This window comes from Tasmannia lanceolata, unplaced genomic scaffold (assembly GCF_043159265.1).
Source record: "Tasmannia lanceolata isolate RefF3 unplaced genomic scaffold, GAP_Taslan_0.1 ptg000002l, whole genome shotgun sequence".
In the NCBI taxonomy this organism is placed as follows: Eukaryota; Viridiplantae; Streptophyta; class Magnoliopsida; order Canellales; family Winteraceae; genus Tasmannia; species Tasmannia lanceolata.
In genome coordinates this window covers 20,441,213-20,453,361 of record NW_027518679.1, presented here as the reverse complement: position 1 = coordinate 20,453,361, position 12,149 = coordinate 20,441,213, and the positions used below count along the sequence as shown (strand labels likewise).

The 12,149-nt window shown below is 40.5% G+C and overlaps 2 protein-coding genes across 7 annotated transcripts in view; one reads left to right on the top strand and one right to left on the bottom strand.

The window, feature by feature from the left end:
- Positions 1-8,972, bottom strand: part of LOC143885226 (protein ZINC INDUCED FACILITATOR-LIKE 1-like) — a 77,953-nt gene extending 68,981 nt beyond the window's left edge. For 3 of the 6 annotated variants that reach the window (XR_013253285.1, XM_077389332.1, XM_077389621.1), the window contains exons 1-2: positions 8,817-8,972; positions 8,555-8,715 (exon numbers count right to left, since the gene is read on the bottom strand). Coding sequence is in view for 5 of the 6 variants with exons in the window: in XM_077389332.1 (XP_077245447.1) it covers positions 8,555-8,696 (142 nt within the window). In the remaining variant the exon portion in view is untranslated. The remainder of the gene's footprint in view (positions 1-8,554; positions 8,716-8,816) is intronic. The other 3 variants (XM_077389407.1, XM_077389542.1, XM_077389477.1) reach the window with 3 other exon arrangements.
- Positions 8,973-10,962: 1,990 nt separating this feature from the next.
- Positions 10,963-11,800, top strand: LOC143882821 (uncharacterized). Its single transcript, XM_077386229.1, has 3 exons — positions 10,963-11,013; positions 11,092-11,304; positions 11,386-11,800. The coding sequence occupies exons 1-3, from the start codon at positions 11,002-11,004 to the stop codon at positions 11,677-11,679; spliced, it is 519 nt and encodes a 172-aa protein (XP_077242344.1). The 5' UTR covers positions 10,963-11,001; the 3' UTR covers positions 11,680-11,800.
- Positions 11,801-12,149: the final 349 nt, after the last annotated feature.

Sequence of the window (12,149 nt, the reverse complement as noted above, 5' to 3'; positions counted from 1 at the left end):
TAGTTAACACAGGTGCTTCCTTCTACGCAAGGGAGGATTTCTTCACATCCTATACAAGCGGCGACTTTGGCCTTGTAAGGATGGGAAATGAAAGTGCATCCAAAATAGTCGGCATCGGCAATATTTGTTTGGAAACTAAAATCGGATGCAAGCTATTTTTGAAGGACGTGAGGCATGTTCCAGACATCCGCCTCAATCTAATCTCCGCTGGAAAGCTCGACGACGAAGGCTACAATAATACTTTGGTGAAGGAAAATGAAAGCTCCCCAAAGGAAATAGGGTGGTAGCCAAAGGAGTAAAAAGTAACACCCTCTACATCACAGAAGCCAAGCTATGTGGAGGTGAAGTGAATGCAATGGCGAAAGAAGTACCGACCGAGCTATGGCATAAGCGGCTCAGCCACATGAGTGAGAAAGGGCTCAAGATTCTCGCCAGAAAAGAGCTCTTGCCGGGAATGAAAGGAACATCCTTGCATACTTGTGTTGATTGCATCATGGGAAAACAACACAGAGTTGCATTTCGCAGTTCCCCACCATCTAGAAAGGCTAATCTTCTAGATCTAGTGCAAACTGATGTCCGCACTATGTAGAGTAGAACACTCGGAGGTGCTCTCTACTTTGTAACTTTTATTGACAATCACTCCAGAAAGTTGTGGACAGTTGCCTTAAAAACTAAAGATCAAGTGATGGAAGTTTTCAAGCAGTTTAACGTGAAGGTTGAAAGAGAAACTGGCAGACGATTGAAGTCTGTACGTGCAGACAATGGTAGTGAGTACCGAGGACCATTCGAGGAGTATAAGAAAAACTTCGGGATCAGACTGGAAAAGTCAGTACCAAAGACACCCCAACACAACGGTGTTGCAGAGAGGATGAACAGAACCATCTGTGAGCGAATCCGATGTATGCTCTCAAATGCAAAACTGCCAAACTCCATTTGAGGGGGAGGCAATGAGCACAGCAGTTGACTTGATCAACCTTTCTTCTTCAGTTCCACTTGACGGTGACGTACCAGAAGTTGTCTGGACAGGCAAGAATGTTTCCTATGGCCATCTGAAGGTGTTTGGATGCAGAGCATTTGTTCACATCCCGAGAGATGAAAGATCCAAGCTCGATGGAAAATTGAAGGAGTGTATCTTCCTGGGTTATGCCCATGAAGAGTTCAGCTACAGACTCTTGGATCCTGTCAGCAAAAGGATCATCAGAAGCAAAGATGTTGTGTTTCTTGAAGATCAGACAATCGAGGATTTTGAGAAACATGAGAAGCAGCAATCATCAGATGATCATCCAGTTAATCTGGAACCAGTCTCCCCACCCACAGATTTCGTTGACGTGAGAGTTATACCAGAAGCTGATAGTGACAATACTCCACCAGATGACGATCCAGAACCGGTTGTAGAAAAGGTCCCACCAGAACCTCAATTAAAGAGATCTACCAGAGTGTGACAGCTCAGTCGCAGATATTCTCCTAATGAGTATGTAATGCTCACTGATGGGGGAGAACTGAAGAGCTATCCGGAAGCAGTGTCCGACGAGCACAAAGAGGAGTGGTTAAAAGCCATGTAAGAAGAGATGAAATCTTTGCATGAGAACCACACATATGACTTAGTAAAACTACCGCAAGGTAGAAAGGCTCTCAAGAATAAGTGGGTATTCAGACTGAAAACTGAAGAAGCCAGCTCACAACCACGATACAAAGCAAGGCTAGTTGTGAAGGGATTCGGGCAGAAGAAAGGCATTGATTTTGAGGAGATATTCTCACCAGTGGTAAAAATGTCTTCTATCTAAGTTGTTCTTGGCTTGGCAGCCAGCCTGAATCTGGAGGTCGAACAACTTGACGTAAAGACAACTTTCTTACATGGTGATCTCAATGAGGAGATTTACATGGAGCAGCCTGAAGGTTCCAAAACCAAAGGAAAAGAGCGTCTCGTGTGTAGACTAAAGAAGAGTTTATACAGGCTCAAGCAAGCACCGAGACAGTGGTACAAGAAGTTTGACTCATTCATGGAGAAGCATGGGTACAACAAAACCACTGCAGATCACTATGTGTTTGTCAAGAAATTTCCAGATGGTGATTTCATTATCATCTTGCTTTACGTTGATGACATGCTAATTATTGGTCATGATACCACCAAAATTAGCAAGCTGAAGAAAGAGTTGAGCAAGTCCTTTGCCATGAGGGACTTGGGACCGGCGAAGCAGATTCTTGGGATGAGGATTTCCCGAGACAGATAGAACCACAAAATCTGGCTATCTCAGGAACTGTATGTTGAAAAAGTTCTCGAAAGGTTCAACATGAGCAAAGCTAAACTAGTTTGTTCTCCACTTACAAGTCACTTTAAGCTCAGTGTGAAAGAGCGTCCTTCAAGTGAGAAGGAAAAATCAGAAATGGATAAAGTGCCTTATGCATCGGCAGTCGATAGTTTAATGTACGCCATGGTATGCACGGCCTAATATTGCTCATGCAGTTGGAGTTGTTAGCAGGTTCCTCTCAAATCCTGGTAAGGAACATTGAGCAGCAGTCAAATGGATACTCAGGTATCTTAGAGGTACATCCAGCATTTGTCTATGTTTGGTAATGGCAAATCTGTACTACAAAGTTTTATAGATGCAGATATGGCTGGTGATGTGGATACAAGAAACTCCACGTCAGGGTACCTATTAACCTTTGCAGGCGGAGCTGTATCGTGGCAGTCCCGATTACAAAAGTGTGTTGCCTTATCCACCACAGAAGCAGAATACATTGCTATAACAGAAGCATGTAAGGAGGTCATGTGGATGAAAAAGTTCCTACAAGAATTGGGCCAGTAACAAGAGAAGTATGTCCTATATTGTGACAGTCAGAGTGCAATTCATCTGAGCAAAAATTCAACGTTCCACTCCAGATCCAAACACATCGATGTGAGGTATCACTGGATACGAGATGCGTTGGAAGAAAAGCTATTACAGCTTGAGAACATCCACACCGATAACAATGGCTCCGACATGATGACAAAGACACTACCTAGAGAAAAGTTTCAAGCTTGCAGAAAAGAAACGGATTTGACGACCCCCCAAATTGGTCGTGAGGGGAAATTTGTTGGAGTGGGTCCCTTCCATTTGGAGTGCCGACCACATTTATGGTGAGAATGGGAGGGTGTAATGGTTGTGGGTTTTTGCATTAATGATGATCGTGATGTATAAGAAATAAGAGGGGGACAAGATAAAAGAAGATTTTAAATGATAGTAATGTATATTTAATAAAGAAGAAGAAAAATCTTCTTTTGATGAAGCACGCGAGAAAGTCGGTTACTTTCGGCGCGTGCATTCGCAAAAGTCAGAAATCAGTGCCAAATTCATTTATGGCGCATGCATGAAAATTAGTGTATTCAGCGATTGCATGCGCAAACTCGACTTTGCTCACCTATAAATACAGAGGCAGAGGCAGAGGCAAAAGGCAGGGTGAAGAAACAACAGAAGCACAAACACAAGTGCTCTGCAGATAGTAGAAAGCACTAACAAGAGCAGTGCAGCGAGAGAAAGAGAAAGAGACACACAGTTTTCTGATAGCTGTATAGTGAGAGCCAGTGTGTGAGGGCGTACTAGCTCCTCATAGCCATACACTGAAAGTACAACTTTTATATGCACTCTGTAAGAGACCCATCATGAAAGTGATGTTGTAACCCATTATTTACTATAGTGGAAGTTTTCAAGTAGACTATGGTCCCGTGGTTTTTCCCTACACCCCGGAAGGTTTTCCATGTAAAAATTTATGGTGTTATTTGTCATTTATATTTCGCTTCCATATTTATTTTATCCCGTTTAACTTCACAATTCAGATTTGGAAAAACATTATCGCGGCCTGTAATTCCGAAATAGTAACCATTTTTCCCAGCTATTTCAAAAAAAAAAAAAAAAAGTAACCATTTTCCCAACAAAGGGCACATTTGGCTACCATCTTTTTTTTTTAATGATAAACTAGGGTCTCCAAGTGTTGAGAGAGGGGAAGGGGGGCTGAATTGGGTAGAAATCAGCCAACTAGTGTCTCTAAGAAATGGCTAAAAATCAGGAAACAAAAAACTCTACTCAAAATAGGATCAACTTTTTCCTGATTTTTAGCCAATTCTCACCACTTGGAGACAGAAAATTATAATTAAAAGAAAAAGAAAAAAATCCTGGCTCTCAGACATGGCCTAAAAGACCAAATGGAACCTAACAATAAAAAACAATGGTCATAAGTTCAATAGGCATATTTGAAGTTGTTTTCATCCTCAGATGAAGGATGGTTAGGAGAGTGATAGTAGATGTCAAACATACATCATGAAAGGTAAAACAAAAAGAAACTAAAAACTTAGATGAAGAATGGTGTAGAGATGGTTCTCTTACCTTAGGATGGAAGACGAAAGAGATAATGGGTGGTTCATATCCATCTCCATTTGGGTTAGGACTCTGTGCCCTGTAACTCCTCCTATAGTCTAGTGGGTATGTTTTGAGTCACTTGATCGGCATCAGAATATCTTTCAGGTGTTCCACAAAAGCCCCAAATTATGCCGACGAAAGTTTTTGAGGTTTAGACCGGAGAGAGATTTTGGTTTTTCTTTTTGGGATAATTACATTTACACCCTCTCTACTTTCGACACATCCACTTCAACCCTGTAGTTTAAAAAGTGACAAAGACATCCCCTCTAGTTTTGTTTTGTTTAAGGTTTGCCCCCTCAGCTGAAGGTTCGTCCATAGATTGAAGGGTTAGGATGATCCGATGGAGCTGATTTTTTGGGCACACCCTATCTATGTCAGGAGTCATCAAATGAACGCTTTGGATCATCCAAATAATGTGGGCCCATACCCGAATCCAAAGTGTTTGGATTCGGGTATGGGCCCACATTATTTGGATGATCCAAAGCGTTCATTTGATGGGTCCTAACATAGATAGGGTGTGCCCAAAAAATCAGCTCCATCGGATCATCCTAACCCTTCAATCTATAGATGAACCTTCAGCTGAGGAGGCAAACCTTAAACAAAAGGAAACTAGAGGGGATGTCTTTGTCACTTTTTAAACTATAGGGGTTGAAGTGGATGTGTCAAAAACTAGAGGGGGTGTAAATGTAATTATCCCTTTCTTTTTTTAAAAGGTAGGACGGTTTATAGATCAAGAAAATTACGAGATTTTATATGATGTGAGAATTTTCAAAAAACAAGGTAAGGCCCAATCCATAAAATGATCCAAACCGTCTATCTGTTTGGACACAACGTAAATAGGTTGTGCTCCAAAACTCAATTCCATAGGTTGATCCTAACCCTCTGATCTATAGAAGTTTCAATAATATGCATAGATCGGAGGGTTAGGATCATCCTATGGAAACGAGTTTCGGAGCACAAGCTATTTATGTTGTGTCCCAACAGATAGACAGTTTGGATCATCCTATGGAGTGGTGTACCGGATTTTTTGAAAAGGGTTTACACAGCCACTCATCATATAAAATCTCGCAAATTATATGGGGAAATGTTACCAACACAACCCTGTTTTGATATTTGCACAGACCTAGCTGTCTTTTCTTCTCTAATTGGCTCCTAGGAGCTTTTGGGAGATGTAATAACCTTTTGACAGCTCTTTAAATACTAAAAGACAGGATGGTTTGTAAAAATATCAAAATATGATTGTGCCTAAGGCTGCCCTATTTGTTTTGGAATTTGAGAACCAACTGTGAGTCCAGTTTTTGGACTCAATTTTGAGTTAATTTTGAGTCCCAAAATCAGTTGAAACAAAATATTCGACGAATCTACATCTCAGACCCATAAGAATGCACCAACCAATCGATCTTGAAAACACAAATAAAACTTTACTCTTTGTCGTCCCAAACACCCCTCCATTTTAACGCCTGGACTGCCGGAAGAGGCTCCATCAAAGTTGAGCTTGATAAGGTGACAGAATCAATGGTTAAGCAACATTTCTCCTAGTTCACGAAGTCCAAAATGATTTTACACCGGCTATGGTATGGACCAAATTGAAAGGAGAACTCTCTAAGCCCCTTCCTCTCCTAAATGATGATTAAACATTTAAAAACATGCACCAACCCACCAATCGGCTGAGTCTCCTAGACCTCAAGGGAACATTCTAGATCCCTTTCTACATACTTCTATTTCTAGAGTGTTCTAAGAATTTCCAGGCACAAAATATCTAATCTTCTTCTAGATATTTACATGCCTCTAGTTCTAGAGTCTTCCATTCTTATGCGAAACTCTAGAAGGTTCTAGAATCTTCTAAATAATTCTAGAGAAGCCTACAAAGTTCTAGAATCCTCTACATGATTCTAGAAATATCTACATGCTTCTAGAATATTTTACATGATTCTAGAGATGTCTACAAGCTTGTAAAATTTTCCCAGAGGCTTCTTCAAAATTCTAGACTTTTTGAAGGTTCTCCACTTCCTCAAGCTTGTCACGAACTTTCTATAGGCCTATAACATGAGATGTGATGAACCAAATTGTCACCCCGTGACAATGAGTCCTTCTTTTTTGGCGGGGCTATTTCCTGGGGTTTGTCCTAGATCTCAGCTCTTCATGGTTTTTCACTTGTTGTTAGGTTGGCCCTCGTCTATCACTTTCCCATCCGACATGGTCTCCTTGATATTGATATACTTCTCTGCCCTCATGAGTAGTTTGGGGGGAGTCTGCAGTTCCCTTTTGGACAATGAGAAGCCGAAACTTAAAGCCTTCATGCTCTTCATGAGGGCGGCGATGGCCATTGGCTGGTCCATTTTCTGCACCTCAAGGGTTTCGTTGTTGAAGCGATTGATGTAATCCTTGAGGAATTCATCCTTCCTCTGCTCGATCGCTATTAACATGGTCGAGGTCTTCCTACGCCTTCGTCTGCTGATGAAGTGGCTCACAAACTGGCAACTGAGTTGGTCAAACGAGTTAATGGAGCATGGGTGGAGTTTGGAGCTGATGCATCTCAAGGAAATGTTTTATTTCCCATGATTTAGGAGGAAATGCTAAATTAAAGTGGAAAAGGTCCCTGCAAATAAAACTTGAAATCAAATAGTGGAAAAGTACTAAATTCTGGAAAAGTTTTTCTTTTTTATTTTCAAAGCTTTTCTAGAGAATTTTTTCACTCTAAACAAGGGCCTAAATTCTTCACTTTCAACACCCAATAAGAAGAAGGAAATGACATTTCCAGCCTCTTTCACAACCTTTCCACTTCATATAAAGTTACATAACTAATAAAAATAATTGAAATGATATCCCACCCCTGTTTGTTTAGTCTTTTCCTAAAAATGGATTTTGAAAGGGAGTGGAGATAGAATCATGATGAAGTCTTGAACGAGGATAAACTTGTTAAATGTGGAGGCTCAGATTCTAAAGACAAGAAAGATGAAAAGATTGAAGTGGGCAAAAGTCCTTTAATGAAAGGTGGAACGTTTCATTAAAAGAAAAAAGTAATCATCCCTTGGATCATTAGTGAATTCTTGAAATTTTCATAGAAATTTAAAAAAGGAAAAAATACAGATATACCCCCTCAACTTTATGAGCTTTTCAGCTATAACCTTGACTTTTAAAAGTCACCAACTACACCCCCTGAGGTTTCAATTTGTATAAAGTAGACCCCCTCAGTTGACAGTTAGTTCACAGATCGAAGGATTAGGATGATCCTATGGAGTTGATCTTTTGGGTACACCCTATCTATGTCAGGGCCCATCAGATTAATGCTTTGAATCATCCAAACAATGTGGGCCCATTGTGTTTTTGGTAGTGTTTGGATTCGGGTATGGGAGTTGGAAAGTCACGATTAGAGTTGAAAATGTAAGAAAGTTAAGTGGGTGTAATTGTATTTTTCCCTAAAAGAAACCCTGTAATCATCCCTTGAATAATTAATCCAAACCATGCATCGAAGATTTGAAATTATGGGGTCTGGGGGGGGGGTGTATGGGATCATCCAAACAATGTGGGCCCACTGTGATTTTGGAGGGGGGTATGCGGTCTTCATTAGCACTGATAGTGTTTCAAAAGAGGGGGTCTACCTTATTCAAATTGAAATCTAAGGGGTGTAATTGGTGACTTTTAAAAGTTAGGATTAGAGTTGAAAATGTCAGCAAGTTGAGGGGGTGTAACTGTATTTTTCCTTAAAAGAAACCATGTAATCATCCCTTGAATAATTAATCCAAACCATGCATCGAAGATTTGAAATTTGTTTTGTCATTTTTTCAATTATTCATCTAAGTTGTAACTGATAATATTGAAGAATATTTCTATTAAGCTCGATTTCTTGGATGAATTACGGTGTGTTTATATAAAACACTCAAAAGAGATAAATATAGAAAGCTAATATGATAAACATGGAAAGAGATAAGAGTGTGATATTCTATTCTAACCTAATTACTAATTTAATCTAGATGCCTAATCTAGCTTGGTTACCTCATTTAACCCACTTACTTAACCTACCACCAACGTAATCCAACGGTGAGATCAACACCTAATCCAATGGTTGGATGTCACATATTCTAACAATAACAATGACAAGGCATAGTTCTTCCTATCAAAGTGAGAAACACAATAGAAAAAAGTGAAGGGGATCTTACAATTGCAGAGTACCACAATCCAAATAAAAAAGAATTCTTTGATAGGGATCCCTCGATGCATCTCGTTACGCTGATCCTGCTTACAACCGGGGCAATCTTCATAGTACACCTTCTTCAACAAGGCTTCTCCACTCTCCGCCATCACCTTCAAAACTTTACTTCTTCAATTGGAATTCAAGAACACACCAAAAACCCAGTTCAGTTTATGTACTTCTCTAACCAATTAAACTAAATATCATGAATCAGATAATGTTAAACTTACCCAGCAAACGTAAGAAGCTTGGATTGAGTTAATAAACACAAAAACAAGCTGAACTGACTCCCTTCAAACACTTAAGTATCTATTCTTCTTTTCTTTCTTTTTTTTGAAGTGGTCTTTCCGGTTAAAATAGGTTGCATGGAGTTTTCCATACATCATTGCCTACGTCACTTGGAATGTTAACAGCCTCCAAATGCAAAGTCAATCAATATATGGCTGGAATTCATCTAAGAAGCAAAATACCACTCAGACACCTCTTCTGCCAGAAATAAAGGCCGAGCATTTTGCAGGGACAAAAAGACAAACAAAAGAGACCTCTTCTGCAAGAAAAAACCAGCCTTTAACAAAAGGTGATAGAGATCCAACGACAGGGGGGTGGAAATATCAATTTTAATGAAAAATTTCCAGAGGCTCCTGTCAAATCGAAAGATCACGTACCACAAGGAAAACGCAAGCTAATGGCCTCTCAGCACAACTATATTCTGATACTTGATTTCTTTAATGGAAAAATTGTCAACTGGTGACAGAAAAATAGGAAAATAGTGAATGGGTGACACCCTTTTGAAAGTTGGTGAACGGAGGTCGAAATACGTTTTCTGACATGCCCTTTTACGTAAATACCCTTAAGAACGAAAAACCCATTGTACAGAGGGTTTTTTTTTAACTGTAGAGAGGCTTTTTGTCTCTTCGTTTTTAACTGTAGAGAGGGTTTTTTTTTTTTACTTTTACTCCACCTGAAACCCATCTTCTCAGGCGTGAGGTGTGACCGGCGTGAAGATCTCTCATTTTTCTCTGGAGTGGTGCGGTTTCCTGCATTATTCCGAACCTCTCTCCTCCGTTATCAAGTTTATTCCGGCGAGGGGTTCATTTTTCTCCGGCGAGGGCTTCATTTTTCCGGCGAGGGGTTGATTTTTCTCCGGCGAGGGCTTCATTTTTCCGGCGAGGGCTTCATTTTTCTGACGAGAGATCCATTTTTTCCGGCGTGGGCTTCATTTTTCCCCCATCCCCATCGTGCAGGTATGTTAGGGTGTCGTATTTCATATTTTTTTACATTTTTTTTTCGTTCTATTAAGTTACCTTTGTGCTTTGTGGTGTAACATTATCAGTATTTGGAAGTCTTTACATGTTTAGGGTTTAAATTTTTTTTTTGTTCCCTATTTTGTTTGATTTTGACTGTGGAGAACCCCCTTTTGATAATCTCTCATTCTCGGTGTTGAGAATCCCCTTTTGAGATTCATAATATCCCTTTTTCAGTGTTGAGAACCCATTTCCAGTGTTGGTACCCCTCTTTTCCAGTGTTGAGATGCTTTATATCCAGTGTTGGGACCCCCTTTTGAGGTTCATAATCCCTCAATTTAAGTGTTGAGGACCCCCTCCAGGTAGATTGATAATCCCCTCATTTCCAGTGTTAGTAACCCTCTCTAGGATGTTGATAATCCCCCATTGCCAGTGTTGAGAACCCCCTCTAGGTAGTTCATAATGTCCCATTTGCAGTGTTGGGAACCCCTTTTCAGGCTGATAATCCCCCACTTTCAGTGTTGAGAATCCTTTCTAGGTACATTGATAATCCCCCTTCTCCACTATTAAAAACCCCCTATTGAGGTTGATAATCCCTCATCTCCAGTGTTGAAAACCCCTGAAGGGAGGTTGATAATCCCTATTACCAGTGTTGGGAACCCCCTGTTGAGGTTGATAATCCCCATTCTCGTGTGTTGAGAACCCCCTGTGGTTGATAATCCCCCTTCTCTTCTGTTGAGAACCCCCTGTTGAGGTTGATAATCCTCATTGTCCAGTGTTGAGAACCCCCTCCTGAGGTTGATAATCCCCCTTCTCCAGTGTTGAAAACCCCCTCAAGGGAGGTTGATAATCCCCATTTCCTGTGTTGAGAACCCCCTGTTGAGGTTGATAATCCCCTACTCCAGTGTTAAAACTCTCTATTGAGGTTGATAATCCCCCTTCTCTAGCGTTGAAAACCCCCTCAGGGAGTTTATAATACCCATTTTCAGATTGTTGCCAATCCTCTTTTAAATCATTGTTCATATAGTAATTTTTGGTATGGTTTGTACACTTGAGAATCACATATTTGAGTTGCGAACCCCATTTTAAGAAACATGAACTTACATTACAATTAATTATGTTCTTTTTTGTGACAGTTATATAGTTGGATTGGGAGAAGGCAAAGTCTACAATGAAGACGCGTGTAAGTGTAGTCCTTTTTGTTCTCGTTTTAGATTTTTACTCAATAGAATGCTCTTTTATTCTCTAATTGTGTTAATAGGCAAATGAGAGCCGGAGTCGAAAGTGTAATAGAAAGCCCGGAATGGGTTTAAAGAATGAGGAGATTAAAATGAAAGGTGGTAAGGGGAAAATAAAATTGAAGGGTGGGAAGGCAAAAATGAAAAATAGAGGCGAGAAGAAGAAAGTTGAAGTGAAAGGTCAGAAGATGAAAAGCAACGTGAAAGGTCAGAAGAGTGAAGTGAAGGCGAAACATGTAAGTGTATTTGATTTTTACAGTTTTAATCTAAGTTACTTGATAAAAGTTGAAGCTCTGATTATGTATGTTGTTTTACAGGATCCATATGTCCCTGCACGATGTTCTCCATCGTGCTTTATTAAGGAGATGCGGAGTACACAGTTCCGGCAGTCCCACTATGATGCTATAGGCAAGACCCCTTTCAAGGACTTCATCCGCCTAGAACAGAATCCACTAGAAGAGGCTGTCATGCATAAGCCTCTAATTAGAGCACTACACAGTAAGTGGGATCCGGCGACGAAGACATTCATGCTAGGAGGTATCGCAGTTCCATTTAGGGCTAGAGATGTTGCATTGGCTTTAGGCCTTCCCCTTAGAGGGAAAAAAAATTAATTTGGCGAGGGTTCCGTGGACGGACAAGAGTAAACCCACTCCTTTACTGCCTGGGTGGCCATTTCGTAGAGGATCTGTTCTGGCATCTGAACTTTCTGTGCAAATCAAGGCCTTAGTTGGTCTAGAGGACCAACCCTCCATAGAGACTTGTGTGAAATATGTCATGCTACACCTATTCGCTACTGTGTTATTCACTCAGGCTGCACATCGGGCCGACCAGCTGTTTTGGCCCTATATCGATGATTTAGAGAAGATGTGCGACTATAACTGGGGGGAAGCAGTATACAATTGGTTACTCGAGTATTTAAACGCATCCGTCGCAGGGGGAAAATATCTTGGAGGTTGCTCCCTCACATTGCAGGTATCATGGCCTCTGCAATAGTTTGTCTTTTTATTTATCTTCCTATTAATAAAATATTAACAAAGTCTGTCTTGTGTGTGCAGGTATGGCTTTTCGAGCACACGAAGTT

Excerpts from the sequence above, each read along its gene's own strand:
- LOC143882821 (XM_077386229.1), top strand. Across the intron at positions 11,305-11,385 it reads GTGAAGTGAAGGCGAAACAT|GATCCATATGTCCCTGCACG; the intron begins GTAAGTGTATTT and ends GTTGTTTTACAG.